This window comes from Nycticebus coucang, chromosome 3, assembly GCF_027406575.1.
Source record: "Nycticebus coucang isolate mNycCou1 chromosome 3, mNycCou1.pri, whole genome shotgun sequence".
Taxonomy (NCBI): domain Eukaryota; kingdom Metazoa; phylum Chordata; class Mammalia; order Primates; family Lorisidae; genus Nycticebus; species Nycticebus coucang.
Window position 1 is genome coordinate 64,023,636 of NC_069782.1, and position 21,000 is coordinate 64,044,635.

The 21,000-nt window shown below is 45.5% G+C and overlaps 1 protein-coding gene across 2 annotated transcripts in view; it reads right to left on the bottom strand.

The window, feature by feature from the left end:
- DNMT1 (DNA methyltransferase 1) overlaps positions 1–21,000 on the bottom strand; it is a 70,597-nt gene that overhangs the window by 43,326 nt on the left and 6,271 nt on the right. For both annotated transcript variants that reach the window (XM_053585773.1, XM_053585774.1), the window contains exons 2-8: positions 10,799–10,835; positions 8,990–9,097; positions 8,577–8,796; positions 6,013–6,088; positions 3,713–3,791; positions 1,881–1,915; positions 1,415–1,499 (exon numbers count right to left, since the gene is read on the bottom strand). In XM_053585773.1, coding sequence (XP_053441748.1) covers positions 1,415–1,499; positions 1,881–1,915; positions 3,713–3,791; positions 6,013–6,088; positions 8,577–8,796; positions 8,990–9,097; positions 10,799–10,835 — 640 coding nt within the window. The remainder of the gene's footprint in view (positions 1–1,414; positions 1,500–1,880; positions 1,916–3,712; positions 3,792–6,012; positions 6,089–8,576; positions 8,797–8,989; positions 9,098–10,798; positions 10,836–21,000) is intronic.

Sequence of the window (21,000 nt, forward strand, 5' to 3'; positions counted from 1 at the left end):
TATGGCAGTGTGTGAAGAGATCACAAAGATGGTGTTCAACCTGCTACAGGCCTCCTACTGCACGAAGAGAGCTTGAGAGTGACCACATGCAAGGGATTTTAATCCAGCCTCAGGTTCCTCTCTATAGAAGGCGGTAGTCAAATCAGCCCACCAGGCCTGCTTGTTATGAAAGGAATTCAAGTTGTATACAAACTGCAACTGCTGTCTAATATTATCAGGGTAGGAAAAGCAGTCAATTCTGAACTAGTTTCAAATCGTTCAAGAATTATTGAATGTCTTAGTCAATTCCCCATTACAACAAAATAATGGACATCCATCCTTTAACAAGTGTCCAATAGGCTTGGCGCCTGTGGCTCAAGTGGCTAAGGCGCCAGCCACATACACCTGAGCTGGCTGGTTCGAATCCAGCCCAGGCCTGCCAAACAACAATGACGGCTGCAACCAAAAAACAGCCGGGAGTTGTGGCAGGCGCCTGTAGTCCCAGCTACTTGGGAGGCTGAGGCAGGAGAATCAATTGAGCCCAGGAGTTGGAGGTTGCTATTAGCTGTGATGCCACGGCACACTACCCAGGGCTACAGCTTAAGGCTCGGTCTCCAAAAAAAAAGTGTCCAATAAAGGCAATCCCCACCCATCTGGGTTTGTAAGAAATTCCTGATCGGGCAGCGCCTGTGGCTCAGTGAGTAGGGTGCCGGCCTCATATGCCGAGGGTGGCAGGTTCAAACCCAGCCCCGGCCAAACTGCAACAAAAAAATGGCTGGGCATTGTGGCGGGTGCCTGTAGTCCCAGCTACTTGGGAGGCTGAGGCAAGAGAATCACATAAGCCCAAGAGTTGGCGGTTGCTGTGAGCCGTGTGACACCACGGCACTCTACCCGAGGGCGGTACAGTGAGACTCTATCTCTACAAAAAAAAAAAAAAGAAATTCCTGATCAGTATCTCACTATAAAACTAAACCAAAATGGAACCTAGTATCTCAGATTTTACAAAGGAGCTGGAGGTCTGGGGAAAGGGCTGGTCTAATCTCAGACAAGAATGCAGTAACTTTGCATTTGGATGATGCTATAGAATTTGGGCACCTCCTGTGTTTGAAAGTTACGTCTTCACAAAGACCTTGTCAGTGAAAGGCAGAAGGGAGAGGCAACAGACTGAATCTCTGGGAATGAGTAATTAGTAAACTAGTAAAAGTCAGGTTAAGCCCCAGGCCTAAAACTAAGGTCCATCATCACCACAACCTTATATAGAGAACCACCAGAAGAACAAATGTGAAAACTGTTTTAGCCACAGGTAAGGACATTGATCCATGGAGAAAGTCATTCTGTTTCTATACATTCCCAACCCACTATTCCCACTCCTGGAACCAAATGGGGACTATATTTGATTAAGGTAGAAATAACAAACTTGGAGACAAGGCTTTACTTTTTCATCTCTTTCTTCTTCCTTTTCAGTGTGTGATCCTGGTTTTGCTCTTTCCAGCTCTTGTGCAGGAAGAAGTCTAGTAACTCTGTCAAGCAAAATAAATACCCCAAGTATGACCACCACAGACTCCTCCCCCAGACGTAGTTTTCAAAAAACCTTCCCTACCCCTCCAAGCAATCTTTATCCCAGAACCCTGTAAGACACATTCTCAAATATTTAGTATTTAATACGACTTAAAACTGGATCTGATAGGAAATGCCAGCAGCCCTCATTCATTCTTTACCATGGAGGAGAAATCTACCTGAATCTAAAGGTTAATAATCTGACCCTAATTCAGCATTCTTCACAGGGCTACGATTACTGGAGATACTCACTAGAAAGCTTTTTTAAACTTTTTGGAATAGTAATTTCATGATCAAGATTGCAAAACTAATTCAGAACAAAAAGATATAGTGAACATTCTTACAGTTCTTTGGATGTAACTCTACGTCTCTTCTCATCCTATGTGGAGGGAAAGGAAGAACAAAAAAGACAAGAATATTGGTTTCAAGAGAAGATCAACAGCAAAATCATGAATCAAAGTGTTAAATAAATGCATTTGATGTGGTTAAAATAGGGTTGGGAAATCAAGGGTTCAGGGCAGGCGTCCTCAAACTTTTTAAACAGGGGGCCAATTCACTGTCCCTCAGACCGTTGGAGGGCCGGACTACAGTATATAAAAAAAAAAACAAACTATGAACAAATTCCTATGCACACTGCACATATCTTATTTTGAAGTAAAAAAACAAAACAGGAACAAATACAATCACACCACCTCATGTGGCCCGCGGGCCACAGTTTGAGGACCCCTGGTTTAGGGAGATCTGGGAAGCTTTTAGTCTGGTAGTAATACCTCACTACCACCAGCCCCAAAACAAAGGTGAGGGCCAGGAGCAAGACCAACACATGGCTACCTGCTACAGCCTGCCCAGTGATGCCATGTAAAAGAATCAAAAATTCTCCACACCTCGGGCGGCGCCTGTGGCTCAGTCGTAAGGCGCCAGCCCCATATACCGAGGGTGGCAGGTTCAAACCCGGCCCCGGCTGAACTGCAACCAAAAAATAGCCGGGCGTTGTGGCGGGCGCCTGTAGTCCCAGCTTCTCGGGAGGCTGAGGCAAGAGAATCACTTGGGCCCAGGAGTTGGAGGTTGCTGTGAGCTGTGTGAGGCCACCGCACTCTACGAGGGCCATAAAGTGAGACTCTGTCTCTACAAAAAAAAAAAAAAAAAAAAATTCTCCACACCTCATGTCAGGAATTCTTTACTATCAGAAAAGCCCAAAGTGGTAATTTGGGATTCATATCAGGAAATAATGCTGATAATCTAAATGAGACAGCAGCTCTTTTCTCAGACAAATGCCCTGTTTCCCTAAGTTCACAGATTTTCCATTTTTGGGGTACCCATGTTTATTCAGTTGTGGCAATGAAACAGATCTGTATCTTTTTTGATGTGGAGGTTACACAAATCTGTTATGTGCATATCTGTGACAAAACTACATAAACTATATACACAGAGAAACTAGTACCATCTGAATGAAATCTACAGATGGTGTCTGTCAATTTCCTGATTTTGACCTATTACAATCTCTAATATATTCCACTGGAGAAAGTTGGGCGAAGGGTACACAGACTCCTACTATTACATGGAGCATATGTATATAAAACCTGAATATTTGTGTATATTTGTGTTCTGCTTCTAGAACTGCCTTCAGACTCGAGCTGCAATATCAATTCTTCCCTGGTCCTCCAGCCTTCCTTGCAAATTTTAGATTTGCCAGCTTTCACAACCTTGTGAATTCAACTCTTTAAATCTCTTGGCCAGGTGCAGTGGCTTGTGCCTATAATCCCAGCACTTTGGGAGCCCGAGATGGGCAGATTGCTTGAACTCAGGAGTTTGAGACCAGCCTGAGCAAATGTGAGACCCCATATCTAAAAATAGCTGGGTTGTGGCAAATGCCTGTACTCCCAGCTACTTGGAAGGCTAAGACCAGAGAATCACTTAAGCCCGAGAGTTTGAGCTATGAAGCCACAGCAGTCTACCAAGGTGACTCTGTCTCCAAAAAATAAAAATAAATCTTTCCCTCTCTACACTCACAGACACACACACACCCTATTCTCTTGGTTCTGTTTCTCTGAAGAACCCTGACTAGACAGGTTTTTTATTCATTTATACAGATTACAGTTTATGTCAACAATATGCCAAATATCAGCAAATTTGCCAAAATAAGGTGAGAGTTAAGAAACGAAGATGCCAACCCTACCTGATCTTTTTCTTCTTCTTCAACAGAATCATCTGATTTGGCTTTTTCAGACTCTTCCTGGGGTTTCCGTTTGGCAGGACTGTCACACACAGTGAAGCCACCTATTAGTTCAGCAAGACCCTGGACCCCTGGCAGGCCTTAAATGACTTAATATAGTCCTCCTTCCTAAAAGCAATCTCTCTAGGAAAGACTTAGGGCATATATGCCTACTTCCCTCACAGTAAGGGCCCCTCAATGCCTAGTTGATGAAACAGGCTTCAAGTTTAACATTTCTTTGAATGACAGGTTTAAAATGTTATATAGCCAGGATGGGTAAGGTGCCTGTAATCCTAGTTCTCTGGGAAGCTGAGGCTGGTGGATTGCTTGAGCTCAGGAGTTCGAGACCAGTCTGAGCAAGAGTGAGACCCCCATCTTTACTAAAAAAAAAATTTGCCAGACTTATGGCAGGCGTCTATAGTCCCAGCTACTCAGGAAGCTGAGGCATGAGGATAACTTGAATCCAGCAAGTGAGGATTTGAGCAACCTTTGAGGTTGCTCCGCATTATAACACAACTGCAGGCTCGGCGCCTATAGCAAAATGGTTATGGTATCAGCCACATACGCCGAGGTTGGCGGGTTCAAACCTGGCCCAGGCCAGCTAAACAACGACAACTACAACAAAAAAATAGCCAGATGTTGTGGTGGGCACCTGTAATCCCAGCTACTTGGGAGGCTGAGGCAAAAGAATCGCTTAAGCCCAAGAGTTGGTTGCTATGAGCTGTGATGCCACAGCACTCTTGAGGGAGACATGGTGAGACTGTCTCAAAAAAAAATATATATAAAATAAAAAATAAATAAAAAAATAAAAGAACATGACTGCACTCTACCCCAGGGAGACAAATTGAGACTGGCTCCAACCAAAAAACCCCACAAATCAGGAAAATGCTGTTTGCCACATGGCTTGTTTGCCACAAATGGGGAAATGTGAATACTATTTTTTTTTCTCTTTAAAAGAAAATTTGAGAATAAAGCATTGCAATGGGAATACACGAGTCATGGTAAACTATGTATTCAGGAAGGTAAAGGAATTCAAAAGCTTTTAAAGGGAAAAATTAGAAGTATTATGTAAGTATTGTGAAATAATTATCCTTGGCTACAAAGATCAATAAGAAGGAGTGAATACTATTTTTTTTTTAAACAGTCTCAAGCTGTCACCTGGATAGAGTGCCGTGACATCATAGCTCACAGCAACCTCCAACTTTGGGCTTAAGCAATCCTCTTACCTCAGTTTTTCTATTTTTAGTAGAGATGCGGTCTTGCTTTTTGCTGAGGCTGGTCTCGAACCCATGAGCTCAAGCTATCCCCACCTACCTCGGTCTCCCAGAGTCCTAGGATAACAGGCATGAACCACTGAGCCTGGCCAATACTAACTATTTGATAGTAAGATGTTCTTATATTTTATAAGACACAAAAACATTATATAGTTTGTTTTTTTAAAAAAAGAATTACCCCCCAAAATAAGTAAAAAGACTGCTCACTAAGTGTTAGCAATTATTACAAAATATGAAGAAAAAGTTGTCCAAGAGAAGAGAAACCTCATTTTAAAAAAGACTTACCCCCCAAAAGTAAAAAGACTATTTCCTAAGTGTTAGCAATTATTACAAAATATGAATAAAAAGTCCAAGAGAGAAAGAGAAATATACTGAAATATTTATGGACAAAGTAACAATGTCAGGGATTTGTTTTAAAGTAATTCAGGTAGGGGCCAGGTGCAGTGGCTCACATCTATATTCCTACCACTCTGGCAAGTGGATTGCCTGAGCTCACAGGTTCCAGACCAGCCTGAGCCAGAGCAATACCTTGTCTCTAAAATAACTGGGCGTTGTGGTGGACACCTATATTGGGAGGCAAGAGGATCACTTGAGCCCAAGAGTTTGAGGTTGTGGTGAGCTATGACGCCACAGCACTCTACCAAGAGTGACAAAGTGAGACAGTCTCAAAAAAAAAAAAAAAAAAAGTAATTCAGGTTAGAAGAACAGAACATATAAGGGTATAGATGAAACAATGGCCATGACCTGATTAACCACTGATGCTGGGTGGTTTATTATACTATATTCAATTCTGGATATAGTGGAAGAGTAGGAATAGATGAGGTCTTCAGAAACACTATTCATGAATGTGTAATGAATAAAAGTGTTAAGATGAAAACCCACAAAATATGAAAGACTGAATGGCTAAATTATACCCTACCAATCACATTCATGTTTTACCAAAAACAGCTGGTCCCTAGAAAGGTAGCTGCCAATTCATTACATACTGACCCCTTTGCAAAATGAGTTGTGATGGTGGTCTGCCTGGTAGTTTTCCTTGTAATCCTGGGGCTAGGTGAAATTTCGTCTGTTTAAAAAGGAAAAAAAAAGCCACTATGAATAGAAAAGTCCATAGCAATGTTGTGATCCTTCAACATTACTATGCTATTGGAGAAGGTCAGGTTCTGAGGATTAAGCATCCTTTGGGTTTTTATTCTAGTCAATAAATAACCAGCCTGCCAATGTCAGTAATTAGCACCTGCCAGTTTGCTAAGCTATTTCATGTGAGCTCCTATTTGAGGGGCCTAACCCCAAACCAGGCAAAGAAACAGAACCTCTCTTCATATAACCAAAAGATGAAGCAACGGAGAACCAGACCTAAGCTCAGATCCCACCCTCAGTGAGTAGGGCACCAGCCCCATATACCGAGGGTGGTGGGTTCAAACCCGGCCCCAGCCAAACTGCAACAAAAAATAGCCGGGCGTTGTGGCAGGTGCCTGTTGTCCCAGCTACTCGGGAGGCTGAGGCAAGAGAACTGCCTAAGGCCAAGAGCTGGAGGTTGCTGTATGCTGTGAGCTATGACGCCATGGCACTGTACCAAGGGTGACAAAGTGAGACTCTGTCTCTAAAAAAAAGAAAAACATAAAATAAATAAAAGAATTAACCAGGTATAGGACAGCGCCTGTGGCTCAGCGAGCAGGGCGCCGGCCCCATATGCCAAGGGTGACAGGTTCAAACCCAGCCCCGGCCAAACTGCAACAAAAAAATAGCTGGGCGTTGTGGTGGGCGCCTGTAGTCCCAGCTACTTGGGAGGCTGAGGCAGGAGAATCGCTTAAGCCCAGGAGTTGGAGGTTGCTGTGAGCTGTGTGATGCCACGGCACTCTACCGAGGGCAATAAAGTAAAACTCTGTCTCTACAAAAAAAAAAAAAAAAAAAAAGAATTAACCAGGTATAGTGGTCCACACCTATACTCCTGGTTACCCAGAAGGTTGAGGTAGGAGAATCCCTTGAGCCCAGGAGTTCAAGGCTGCAGTGAGAGCTATGATCTTGTCACTGCACCCCAGCCTGGGCAACAGAGCAAGTCACTAAGATAAAAAAATAAAATTTCGGCTCGGTGCCTGTGGCTCAAGTGGCTAAGGTGCCAGCCACATGCACCTGAGCTGGCGGGTTCAAATCCAGCCCCGGCTTACCAAACAACAATGACAGCTGTAACCAAAAAATAGCATTATGGTAGGCACCTATAGTTCCAGCTACTTAGGAGACAGAGGCAGGAGAATCGCTTGAGCCCAGGAGTTGGAGGTTGCTGTGAGCTGTGATGCCACAGCATTCTACCCAGGGCAACAGCTTGAGGTTCTGTCTCAAAAATAAATAAATAAAATTTCACCAGGTACAGCGGTGGCTCATGCCTATAATCCTAGCACTTTGGGAGGCCGAGGCAGGTGGACTGCATGAGCTCACGGGTTTGAGACCAGCCTGAGCCAAAGGAAGACCCCGTCTCTAAAAATAGCCAGGCATTGTGGCAGGTGCCTATAGTCCCAGTTACTTGGGAGGCTGACGCAAGAGAATCACTTGAGCCCAAGAGTTTGAGGTTGCTGTGAGTTATGACACTATGGCACTCTACGAAGGGTGATAAAGTGAGTCTATCTCCAAAAAAAAGATAAAACAAAGTTTCAGAAGAGTTTCCTTGCCTATAAACTAGGGAAGAATCTGAGAATGTTTAGCTTAACTGGGTACATAATGTTTTTCAAGTAAAAGTATTAATAGCCCCTGTCTTCTGATAACTCTCAAGTGTAGCCATAATTTGGGATCTAAAGCTATATACTTGGTGAAGGACAAAATTTAAAGAAGTACACATGTGGTTCGGCACCCATAGCTCAGTGGTTAGGGCACCGGCCACATACACCAAAGGCTGGCGGGTTTGAACCTGGCCTGGGCCTGCTAAACAATAACAACTGCAACAAAAAGACAGCCAGACAACGTGGAGAGCGCCTGTAGTCCCAGTTACTTTGGAGGCTGAGGCAAGAGAATCTCTTGAGCCCAAAATTTGAGATTGCTGTGAACCATGATGTCACAGCATCCTACTGAGGGCGACAAAGACTGTCTCAAATTAAAAAAGAAAAAAAGTACACATGTAAGCAACTCAGAAAGTACACAGTGATTACCAGTTGGGAAGTATATACAAGTAACAACCTCAAGGGCGGCGCTGTGGCTCAGTGAGTAGGGCGCCAGCCCCAAATACCAAGGGTGGCAGGCTCAAACCTGGCCCCGGCCAAACTGCAATAAAAAAAATAGCCAGGAGTTGTGGCAGGTGCCTGTGGTCCCAACTACTCGGGAGGCTGAGGCAAGAGAATCACATAAGCCCAGGAGTTGGAGGCTGCTGGGAGCTATAATGCCATGGCACTCTACCAAAGGCGACAAAGTGAGACTCTTGTCTCTTAAAAAAAAAAAAAAGAAAAGAAAAAAGAAACAACCTCGAAAATATTGCCCAGGGGCTACCTGGGGGTGTGAGTTTGACTGCCCCCTTATGTGATACTAAATACTACTTTGGGTATTGAAAAGGGTTCAAGTATCCTTACGCTTAGTCTGTCCATCGGACTTGCTCCTCCTGGGCGTTCGAGGTTTGGAAATGGGCTTTGCGGGGGTGTTTGCCTCTGCCATTCCCACTCTCCAATCTTGACCCCTTGCCTGGATCCCGTTTTCTAGACGTCCATTCACTTCCCGACTGAAAGCATGAGCTCCATTCTCCAAGGACAAATCTTTATTTAAAAGGGATTTGACTTTAGCCAGGTAGCCCTCCTACAGCGGGAAAGGATAATTTAAGTAGCAGTGAATGTAAACAAGTGGAAAGAAGAGAACAAGGAAACACAAGCGTTTCCTCTATCATTATCAGGCAACAAGGAGAGGAGCATGGGGAGGTTGCTCCCCTGGTCACACAAGTTATAGAGAAGAGATTTTTTTCTATAAGCTGGGATGATAAGAACTGACTTACCTCAGACAACTCTTCCTTATGTAATTTGGTTTCCAAGTCATATAACTGAGTCTTTATTTCTGTTTGTAGAAATTCATGCAAGAGATTCAATTTCTCCTTGACACATTCCTAAGGGAAGGACATAGGTTTAGCAGTCCCCATACTCCCAAGCTATGAACTAATGGACTAATACACAAGTTATTAAGCTGCCTAGTCACATCACAATGACTGAACAGCAGATAAATGCTGTCTCAGCAAAAATATAAACAGTCATGAAACATGCTCATAAAATTTCTATTAAGATTATTTCACTCCCAATCTCTAAAATGGTAAAAAATAGGACTATTAGAGGGGAGATGAAAATAGTTTATTACAACAAAACTGTGCTCTAGAAAACTCTCATCCAAACAAATTACAGTCCAGAATTGATCGTTTAGAAACCTAGCTTGAGGGTGGCACCTGTGGCTCAGTGAGTAGGGCACCGGCCTCATATACCGAGAGTGTCGGGTTCAAGCCCAGCCCCGGGCAATTTGCAACAAAAAATAGCCGGGTATTGTGGTAAGTGCCTGTGGTCCCAGCTACTCGGGAGGCTGAGGCAAGAGAATCGCCTAAGCCAAAGAGCTGGAGGTTACTGTAAGCTGTGATGCCACAGCACTCTACCAAGGGCAACAAAAACTCTGTCTCAAAAAAAAGAAACCTAGCTTGAGAAACCTGCCCATGAGTTACCAAAAAGCCAACTAGTATGAGGCAGTACATGAATGCAGACATTAAATAAGCAGCACAGCCAAGCTATCTCTGAAACTTCATGGAAATTAGACCAACTCCACTTACAGAAAGCAAACCTCCTTTCAAGAGCCATAAAGTATCTGTAAACGGTCACATTTGGTAATTTTTTTTTTTTTTTGTAGAGACAGAGTCTCACTTTACCACCTTCAGTAGAGTGCCATGATGTCACAGGACTCACAGCAACCTCTGGCTCTTGGGCTTCAGCGATTCTCCTGCCTCAGCCTCAGTTGGGACTACAGGCACCCGCCACAACGCCCAGCTATTTTTTGGTTGCAGTTCAGCCGGGGCTGTGCTTGAACCCGCCACCCTTGGTATATGGGGCCGGCGCCCCACTCACTGAGCCACAGGCGCCACCCCACATTTGGTAATTTAAAAAGATATTTAAATAGGCTGGGTGCGGTGGCTCATACCTGTAATCCTACCACTCTGGGAGGCCAAGGTGGGTGAATTGCTTGAGCTCAGGAGTTCAAGACCAGCCTGAGCAAAAGCGAGACCCTGTCTCTACTAAAAATAGAAAAACTGAGGCAAAAGGATCGCTTGAGCCCAAGAGTTTGAGGTTGCTGTAAGCGATGATGCCACAGCACTCTATCCAGGGTGACAGCTTGTACTCTATCTCAAAAATAGGACGGCGCCTGCAGCTCAAAGTAGGGCGCCAGCCCCATATACCAGAGGTTGTGGGTACAAACCTGGCCCCAGCCAAAAACTGCAAAAAATAATAACGAAATAAAATAAAAAATAAATAAAAAGTTGGCTCAGTGTCTGTAGCTCAAGTGGCTAAGGTGCCAGCCACATACACCTGAGCTGGCGGGTTCAAATCCAGGCCAGGCCTGCCAAACAACAATGATGGCTGCAACCAAAAAATAGCCAGGCATTGTGTGTAGTCCCAGCTACTTGGGAGGCGGAGGCAGGAGACTCGCTTGAGCCCAGGAGTTGGAGGTTGCTGTGAGCTGTGATGCCACAGTACTCTACCCAGGGCAACAACTTGAGGCTCTGTCTCAAAAAACATAATAAAATAAAATAAGAAGTTATTGAAGTAGAGATTACCTTTTCTGTTAAGCTGTCTCTTTCCAAATCTTTGAGCCTAAGGGAAGAAATGGGAGAAAAAGGCTTATTAACTTAAGAATTAATCACAATTTTAACGAATTCTGGAAATAAGTTCAACATATGAATGTTAGAAAAAAATAAGTATAGTGGCTTTTATCTCCCTCTCCCAATGTCTAGAATGTCCTACTGTAATGTGTACTATTAGGAAGTCATCTGATCTGAACAAGATTCTTTTTGGGATCATTTTTTCTGATGTTGGCAAGAAACGATATAGGAGCTATGAAACAATTTTTTTGTATAAGACTGGGTCTCTCTGCTGCTGGGGCTAGAATGCAGTGGTGTCGTCACAGTATAGGACTCCTGGGCACAAACTATCCTCTTGCCTCAGCCACCTGAGTAGCTAGGACTATAAGAACAGGCCACCACATCCAACTAAGTTTTTAAACACAGTCTATCACCCTGGGTAGAGTACTGTGATATCATAGCTCACAGCAACAAACTCTTGGGTTCAAGAGTCTCCTGAGTTGGCTCGGCACCTGTAGCACAGTGGTTACAGAGACAGCCACATACACTGAGGGTGGCGGGTTTGAACCCGGCCCAAGCCAGCTAAACAATGACTACTGCAATAAAAAATAGCCCGCCATTGTGGCAGGTGCCTATACTCCCAGCTACTTGGAAAGCTGAGGCAAGAGAATCGCTTAAGCCCAAGAGTTTGAAGTTGCTGTGAGCTGGGATGCTACAGCACTCTACGAAGGGTGACATAGTGAGACTGTCTCAAGAAAAAGAGTCTCCCGAGTAGCTAGGACTGCAGGCCAGGTAAGTTTTTTATTTTCATTTTTGTAGAGATGGGGGTCACTCTATTGCCCAGGCTGTCTTGAACCCCTAGCTTCAAGTGATCCTCCCACCTCAGCCTCCCAGAGTGCCAGGATTACAGGTGTGAGCCACCCTACCCAGCCAGCTTTCTAATTAGGATAAAACAGACCCAAAGCATCAGAGGCACAGAGGGTGCCCACACACAGGTGAGATAGATGAACTTAGAAAAGGTGCCTAGCTGGAGAGGTTCATCTCCAAATCTAATCAGAAGCACAGAACTATAATGAGTTTGACTAGAAAATCATGGCCTGATTTGGTTATCAAAGATAGTGGCTTATGGCTCAGCGCCTGTGGCTCAAGTGGCTAAGGCACCAGCCACATACACCAGAGCTGGCAGGTTTGAATCCAGCCCAGGCCTGCCAAACAACAATGACAACTACAACCAAAAAATAACCGGGCACTGTGGCAGGCGCCCATAGTCCCAGCTACTTGGGAGGCTGAGGCAAGAGAATGCTTAAACCCAGGAGTTGGAGGTTGCTGTGAGCTCTGATGCCACAGTCTACCCAGGACGACAGCTTGAGGCTGTCTCAAAAAAAAAAAAAAAAAGAAAGAAAAGATAGTGGCTTCCCTCTTTTGGGGGGAATAGGGAAAATAAAAACAAGAGGAGAGGGCACTAAGAAAGGGAGGAATGAAGAAGCTGTTGTTCCTAGCTAGCAGTGGAGTAAGAACAGGTCTAACCAGCTAAGCAAGCATCTGACAGTGGAAGGAGGCCACCCTGGGCAGGCACTAGGCCTCCAGCCATCTCATGACCCTGCACGCACACAGACTAGGTGCTCATTTCTTACTGAGCCAGAAGGGTAGAAAAAGCTGTTCCAGGATGGCATCTGTGGGGAGCAAGTGTAAGCAGCAGAGTCAGAAATATAAGTGACATTGGTTCAACAAAGAGCAGGCAGAATGGCTTTGAGACAGTCTCATTCTGTCACCCTAGGTAGAGAGGTGTGGTACCATAGCTCACAGCAACCTCAAACTCTTGGGTTCCAACAACCCTCCTGCCTCAAGACTCCCAAGTAGCTGGGACTACAGGCACCTACTACTACACCCAGCTGGTTTTTCTATTTTTACTAGAGATGGGGTCTTGCTCTTGCTCAGGCTGGTCTCAAATTCATGAACTCAAATGATTCACCCACCTTGGCCTCCGAGAGTGCTAGGATTACAAGCATGAGCCACTGTGCCCAGCAGAAATAGACCTTCTATAGAAGCGAAACTTGGCACCTGGCAGACACAGTGGTAATGCATACTGTAGATTCTGTGTACCATATAACTTGGTCTCAAGAGGCTTTGGAATCGAAAGTTTTTAGGAGCACAGGAAGTCCCTCCCAGGCACAAGTCATACCACCCTCACAGTAATTCGAGTCTGGGAAGAGCCTTCCATGAGGACAGCCACACTCAGGACCTAAAGCCAGAGGCATGTGCCCTCCTACAGATTACAAATGGACGCCAAGAGCCTCTAGCAAAGGACTCAAAATACAACCTTAGCTCTCAGCCTGAGATTCTATGATTCATTCCTTGTTTCACTCAGAAATGAGAAGGGAGAAAAGAAATAGACAACTATGAAGGAATATGGCAAATAGAGTTAAAGCTTCCCAAGAGAAAGGATATAAACAGCATCACAAAAGAAGGATCCATAGGAGTAGAGCACTGAATGTGAACTGGGCAGAGGAAAGGGCACAAATAGGAACACTAGAGGAACACAGCAACACTGGCCACCACACTGGCTAAGAAAGGCACATCCAGGGCGGCGCCTGTGGCTCAGTCGGTAGGGCGCAGGCCCCATATACCGAGAGTGGCGGGTTCAAACCCAGCCCCGGCCGAACTGCAACAAAAAAATAGCCGGGCGTTGTGGCGGGCACCTGTAGTCCCAGCTACTCGGGAGGCTGAGGCAAGAGAATCGCTTAAGCCCAGGAGTTGGAGGTTGCTGTGAGCTGTGTGAGGCCACGGCACTCTACCGAGGGCCATAAAGTGAGACTCTGTCTCTACAAAAAAAAAAAAAAAAAAAAAAAAGAAAGGCACATCCAGGGAGGTCAAGAATACCAGGCTAAAAAACAACTTTGCTCTGTAGTCAAACCATTGAAAGTGTCATGGGGAGGTGGAATATATGGTATCTAAGACATGCTTTAAGAAAGTTGATCTGGGCTTGGCGCCTGTAGCTCAGCAGCTAGGGCACTGGCCACATACACCAGGGCAGGAGGGCTCGAACATACCCCGGGCCTGCCAAACAACATCTACAACACAAAAAACAGCTGTGTGTTGTGGTGGTCACCTACAGTCTCAGGTACTTGGGAGGCTGAGGCAAGAGAATCGCTTGAGCCCAAGAGTTTGAGATTGCTGTGAGCTGTGACAGCACAGCACACTCTACCAAGGGCAACAAAGTGAGACTCTCAAAATAAAGTTGATCTAGCAGAAATATGTGACTGGGCAGATTACAAAAATGTTAACTTACTCTAACACCCCAACACCAGAAAGGCTGGTCTAAAATAAGGTTTAGCAGTAGGAAGACCATGAAAGTCTCTGTTAACCAAGCCTTCTTTTTTTCTTTTTGGAGACAATCTCTTTCTGTCACCCTGGGTAGAGTACCATGTCATCACCATAGCTCAGTGCTTCAGAGACAGGGTCTCACTTCGCTCAGTTTGGTCTCAAACTTCTGAGCTCAGGGGCCACCTGCCTTGGCCTCCCAGAGTGCTAGGATTATAGGCATGAGCCACTACACCTGGCCAACCCAGCTTAAGACTATAGGGCTGGTGGGATAGGGCACCTCAAAAGGGTATCTGTCCTAAGCAAAATAGACCCCCTCAAGATGTCTATACCCTCATCACCTTACATGCAAAAGACTTTGCAGATATGACTAGGTTACATATCATTTTCTTTTTTTTTTTTTTGTAGAGATAGAGTCTCACTTTGTCGCCCTCAATAGAGTGCCGTGGCATCACAGAGCTCACAGCAACCTCCAATTCCTAGGCTTAGGCAATTCTCTTGCCTCAGCTTCCTCAGTAGCTGGGACTACAGGCACCTGCCACAACGCCTTGCTATTTTTTTGTTGCTGTTTGGCCAGGGCCAGGTTCGAACCTGCCACCCTCAGAATATGGGGCCGGCACCCTACCCACTGAGCCACAGGTGCCGCCCAAGTTTTTCTATTTTTAATAGAGATGAGGGATTGCTGCTGCTAAGGCTGGCCTCACACTCCTAAGCTCAGGCAATCCACCAGCCTTTGACTCCCAGAATACCAGGATTACAGGAATGAGCCACTGCACCCCGTGAACTTTCAAGTGTTATTATTTAAGAAATACATTTTAGGACAGGTGCAGTGGCTCACACCTATAATCCCAGCACTCTGGGAGGTTGAAGCAGTAGGATTACTTGAGCTCAGGAGTTCAAGACCAACCTGAGCAAGGGTAAGACCCCCATCTCTACTAAAACTAGAAAAATTAGCCAATGTTGTGGCAGGGACCTGTAGTCCCAGCTACTCAAGAAGCTGAGGCAGGAAGATGGCTTGAACCCACGTTTGAGGTTGCTGTGAGCTCAGCTGACTGACACCTGCCTGGGATAACAGTGAGACTGTCTCAGAAGAAAAAAAGGAAATAGGGCGGCATCTGTGGCTCAAAGGAGTAGGGCGCTGGCCCCACCCATATACCAGAGGTGGCAGGTTCAAACCTGACCCAAAAATTGCAAAAAGAAAATACATTTTGTAAGGCCATAGACAGTGATTCCTCTGATGGATCTGGGCAAAGTCAATTGAAAACCTCCTGGAGAGGCTCAGCACATGTAGCTCAGTGGTTAGGGCACTGGCACATGCACGGTTGTGCTGGTGGGTTCAAACCCAGCCCAGGCCTGCTGAACAATGACAACTGCAACAACAACGAAAAAAATAGTTGGGTGTTGTGACAGGCACCTGTAGTCCCAGCTACTCGGGAGGCTGAGGCAAGAGAATAGCTTAAGCCCAGGAGTTTGAGGTTTCTGTGAGCTGTGACGCTACAGCACTCTATGGAGGGCGATAAAGTAAGACTGTCTCCAAAAAAAAAAAACACAACGGAGTTTGAAAGAAGGTGATTCCAGCTCTCATGAATGACTCTAAGGGGTACAAGATTTCAGTACCTCTGCAGATATACTGCAGAGAAACTGCACATGTGGGAGAAATTGGAACAAAACCAGAATTAGAAGTTGAGCCTGAAGATATAACTGAATTGCTATGTTTTCTTTTTTCCTTTTCACTTTATTGCCCTCGGTAGAGTGACATGGTGTCACAGCTCACAGCAACCTCTAGCTCTTGGGCTTAGGCAATTCTCTTGCCTCAGCCTCCTGAGTAGAGCTGGGACTACAGGTGCCAGCCACAACGCCCGGCTATTTTTTTGTTGCAGTTTGGCTGGGGCTGGGTTTGAACCGGCCACCCTTGGCATATGGGACCGGTGCCCTACCCACTGATCCACAGGCGCTACCCAATATATACATATTTTTTGCAGTTTTTGGCCGGGGCCAGGTTTGAACCTGCCACCTCCGGTATACAGGGCTGGCGCCCTACTCCTTGAGCCATAGGCACCGCCCTGAATTACTATATTTTCATAAAACTTAAATAGATTAAGAAGTTGAGGCTCCGCACAAGCACAGTGGTTACAGGGCCAGCTACATACACTGAGGCTGGTGGGATTGAACGGAGCCCAGGCCAGCTAAGCAACAATGACAACTGCAGTAGAAAAATAGCTGGCCATTGTGGAGGGCGCCTGTAGTCCCAGCTACTTGGGAGGCTGAGGCAAGAGAATCGCTTAAGCCCAAGAGTTGGTGGTTGCTGTGAGCGATGATGCTACTGCACTCTACAGAGGGCGACATGAGACTGTCTCAAAACAAGAAGTTGATTCTTACAGATAAGCAAAGAAAATGGTTTGAGATGGAATCTACTCCTAATGAAGATGCTATGACACAAGAAAAGGATTTAGAATATTAATAAACTGTTGACAAAGCTGTGGCAGGGTTTGAAAGGGCTCCAACTTTGAAAATGTTCTACTGTGGGCCAGGCACGGTGGCTCACGCTTGTAATCCTAGCACACTAGAAGGCCAAGGTGGATGGACTGCCTGAGCTCGCAGGTTCCAGACCAGCCTGAGCAAGAACAAGACCTCGTCTCTAAAAATAGCCAGGTGTTGTGGGGGATGCCTGTAGTCCTGGCTATTCGGGAGGCTGAGGCAAGAGAATCGGTTGAGCCCAAGAGTTTGAGGTTGCTGTGAGCTATGACACCACGGCACTCTACCGAGGGTGACACAGTGAGACTGTCTCAAAAAAAGAAAAAGAAAAAAGGTGGCACCTGTGGTTCAAAGAGTAGGGCACCAGCCCCATATACTGGAGGTGGCAGGTTCAAACCCAGCCCTGGCCAAAAAAGAACAACAAAAAAGTTCTACTGTGGGTAAAATGCTATCAAACAGCATTGCAGAGAAATCTTTCATAAAAAGAACCAATTGATTCGGCAAACTTCATTGCCGTCTTGTTAATAAATTGCCATAGCCACCCCAACCTTCAGCAACCACCACCCTAATCAGTCAACAGTCAACAATTAAGGCAAGACCTATACCACCAAAACAACTGGCTTGCTGAAGGCTCAGATGATTGCTAGCATTTTTTAGTAATATAGTATCTCAAAATTAAGGTAAGTACATTTCTTAGAAATAGTGATATTTAAGAGGGCGCTGAGCCTGACTACAATAGTGTAAAGATGATATATGTACCAGGAAGCCAAAAAATACGTGTGGCTCGCTTGTTGTAATATTCCTTTATTGCAGTAATCTGGAATCAGCTCATAATATGTCCAATACACACATAAACATGTGAGAACTGATGAAGGCCTTTGGGCAGGTGCTACTCTAAGACATTTATGCCTATGAATTCAACTAGTCTTCAAAATGCTCCCTGAGAGCAGGCAGCCCCAACCCCATTTTTTAGAAGAAACACCAAAACATCAAGAGGTCAGATGAATGAGCCACACAGCTGGTAAGTAACAGGGAAGGATATGAATCATACCACAGAGTAGCTTTATTATAAAAGATAAATTTTGCCCTATTCAGTATCTATTCCCATGGAACTAGTGCCCAAGACCCAGCTTAATCTAATCACAGAAAGACCAGCTGGTAAGAAAGCTGTGGTAATTACAAAGACTAATTAGTTGTGCAAAGGAGGCTGCTAGCCATCAGTGTGTAATTCCAGGACACACAGGAGAAAAGCTGGCATGCAACCATTTGACAATCTATTGTGCTCCAAGCTGCAGATATAACGAATAAGGCAAATATGCTCTGCTAACAGTCTCTGAATTAACTCCAGAGCTGAGAAGCCAGTATACAGGATACACTGACAGAATTCAATACCTTCCCTTTTTCTTTTTTTGAGGCAGAGTCTATGTTGCCCTTGGTAGAGTGCTGTGGCATCACAGCTCACAGCAACCTCACAGGGCTTAAGTAATTTTTTTTTTTTATCAGCATCCTTTTTTTTTTTTTTTTGGCCGTGGCTAGGTTTGAACCTGCCACCTCCGGCATGTGGGACCGGCGCCCTACTCCTTGAGCCACAGGCGCCGCCCAAGTAATTCTTTTACCTCAGCCTCCCAAGTAGCTGGGACTACAGGCGCCCACCACAGTGCCCGGCTATTTTTGGTTGCAGTTGTCGTCGTTTAGCAGGCTCAGGCTGAGCTCAAACCCACCAGCCTTGGTGTATATGGCTGGCACCCTTACTCACTGAGCTATGGGCGCTGAGCCTCAAAACCTTTCTTATTGCAGAAAAGCTGGGATGTCTTTCTGAGACATTAAGAATGAACTAATAGGCTCAGTGCCTATGGCTCAAACAGCTAAGGCACCAGCCACATACACCTGGGCTGGCAGGTTCAAATCCAGCCCGGGCCTGCCAAACAATGATGACAGCTGCAACCAAAAAAATAGCCGGGCATTGTGGTAGGCACTTGTAATCCCAGCTACTTGGGAGGCAGAGGCAGGAGACTTGCTTGAGCCCAGGAGTTGGAGGTTGCTGTGAGCTGTGATGCTAGAGCACTCTACTCAGGGTGACAGCTTTAGGCTCTGTCTCAAAAAAAAATTTTTTTTTGTAGAGACAGAGTCTCACTTTATCGCCCTTGGTAGAGTGCCGTGGAGTCACACAGCTCACAGCAACCTCCAACTCCTGGACTTAGGCAATTCTCTTGCCTCAGCCTCCCGAGTAGCTGGGACTACAGGCGCCTGACACAACGCCCGGCTATTTTTTTTGTTGTTGTTGCAGTTTGGCCGGGGCCGGGCTTGAACCCACCACCCTCAGCATATGGGGCTGGCTCCCTACCCGCTGAGCCACAGGCGCCACCCTAAAAAAAATTTTTTTTAAAATAAAAAAAAGAATTAACTAATAGACTGAATGTAGTGGCTCAAACCTATAAACTCTGTCACTACAAAAAATAAATGTGGCTCGGCACTCGTAGCAAGAGAACCTTTCTCAAAAAAATAAATAAATGGGCTCAGCGCCTGAAGCTCAAGTGGCTAAGACGCCAGCCACATACACCAGAGCTGGTGGATTCGAATCCAGCCCAGGCCTGCCAAACAACTACTACAACCAAAAAATAGCCGGGCCTTGTGGCAGGCGAATGTAGTCCCAGCTACTTCGCAGGCTGAGGCAAGAGAATCGCTTAAGCCCAGGAGTTGGAGGTTGCTGTGATACCACAGCACTCTACCAAAAGGCGACAGTTTGAGGCTCTGTCAAAAATAATAATACAATAAATAAATAAATGACAGGGTGTTGACTGAAGCAGGAGGATAACTTGAGCCTAAGAGTTTGAGGTTGGGGCCGTGCACAGTGGCTCACGCCTGTAATCCTAGCACTCTGGGAGTCTGAGGTGGGTGTGCTAGAGCAAAAGCCTTTCTCTAAAAACATAGCCTGGCGTTGTGGTGGGTGCCTCTGGTCCCTCTGGGCTGAGGCAAGAGGAGCGCTTGAGCCATGACACCACAGCACTCTATCCAGGTGACAAAGTGAGACTTTGTCAAATAAAATGAAATGAAAATAAAATACTGGCGGGGCGTGGTGGCTCACGCCTGTAATCTTAGCACTCTGGGAGGCTGAGGTGGGTGGATTGCCTGAGCTCACAGGTTCAAGACCAGCCTGAGCCAAAGCAAGACCTTGCCTCTAAAAATAGCCGGGTGTTGTGGTGGGCGCCTGTAGCCCCAGTTACTCAGGAGGCTAAGCAAGAGAATGGTTTGAACCCGAGAGTTTGAGGTTGCTGTGAGATATGATGCCAAGGCACTCTACCAGGGGGCGACAAAGTGAGACTGTCTCAAAAAAAAAGAAAAGAAAACGAAATACTGTGTGTGTGTGTGTATATATATATATATATATATATATACACACACACACACATTAAAAAATAAAAGAATCAGCTCAGCATCTATGCTCAGTGGTTAGGGAACCGGCAACATGCACCAGGGCTGGCAGGTTCGAACCTGGCCCAGGTTTGAACCTGCTAAACAATGACGACAACAACAACAACAAAACATAGCGGGGCCTTGTAGCAGGCGCCTATAGTCCCAGCTACTTGGAAGGCTGAGGCAAGAGAATCACTTAAGCCCAAGAGTTTGGGGTTGCTGTGAGCTATGACGCCATGGCACTCTACCAAGGGCGACATAATGAAACTGTCTCAAAAAAAAAAAAAAAAAATGAATGAACAGGCCAACCAGAATGGCACATATTTCTATAATCCTAGTGCTTTGGGAGGGTGAGGCAGTAGAACCTCTTGAGGCCAGGAATTTACGACCAGCCTAGACAACACAGTGAGACTCCACCCCAACAAAAAATAAAAATCAGCTGGGTCTGGTGGCACACACCTATAGTCCTAGCTATATAGAAGGAGGATCACTTGAATCATAAATTCATGACTGCACTCTAGCCTGTGCTGCAGAGCAAAACCCTACATGTAAAAAAACTTTAAATATGCAATCAGTGTAACCTGGCTTATTGTACCCTCAACGAATCCCCAACAATAAAAAAAAAAACAAAAAAACTTTAAATGAAGAATGAATGATTAGCAGCCAGCTTGGGTAAGGAGTAAAATGAATCTAGCCTCCCACTGGTTGTTCTCTAGCTCAGAGAATGCGAAACAAGGCCTATGTAAATTGAGAGGAGCACACAATGAGGCACACAGGCAGATAAGTACTCTAGACTTCACGTTCAGAGCCTGTGGCTCAAGCGGCTAAGATGCCAGCCACATACACCTGAACTGGCGGATTTGAATCCAGCCTGGGCCCACCAAACAAGGACGGCTGCAACCAAAAAACAGCCAGGCATTGTGGCGGGTGCCTGTAGGCCCAGCTACTTGAGAGGCAGAGGCAGTAGA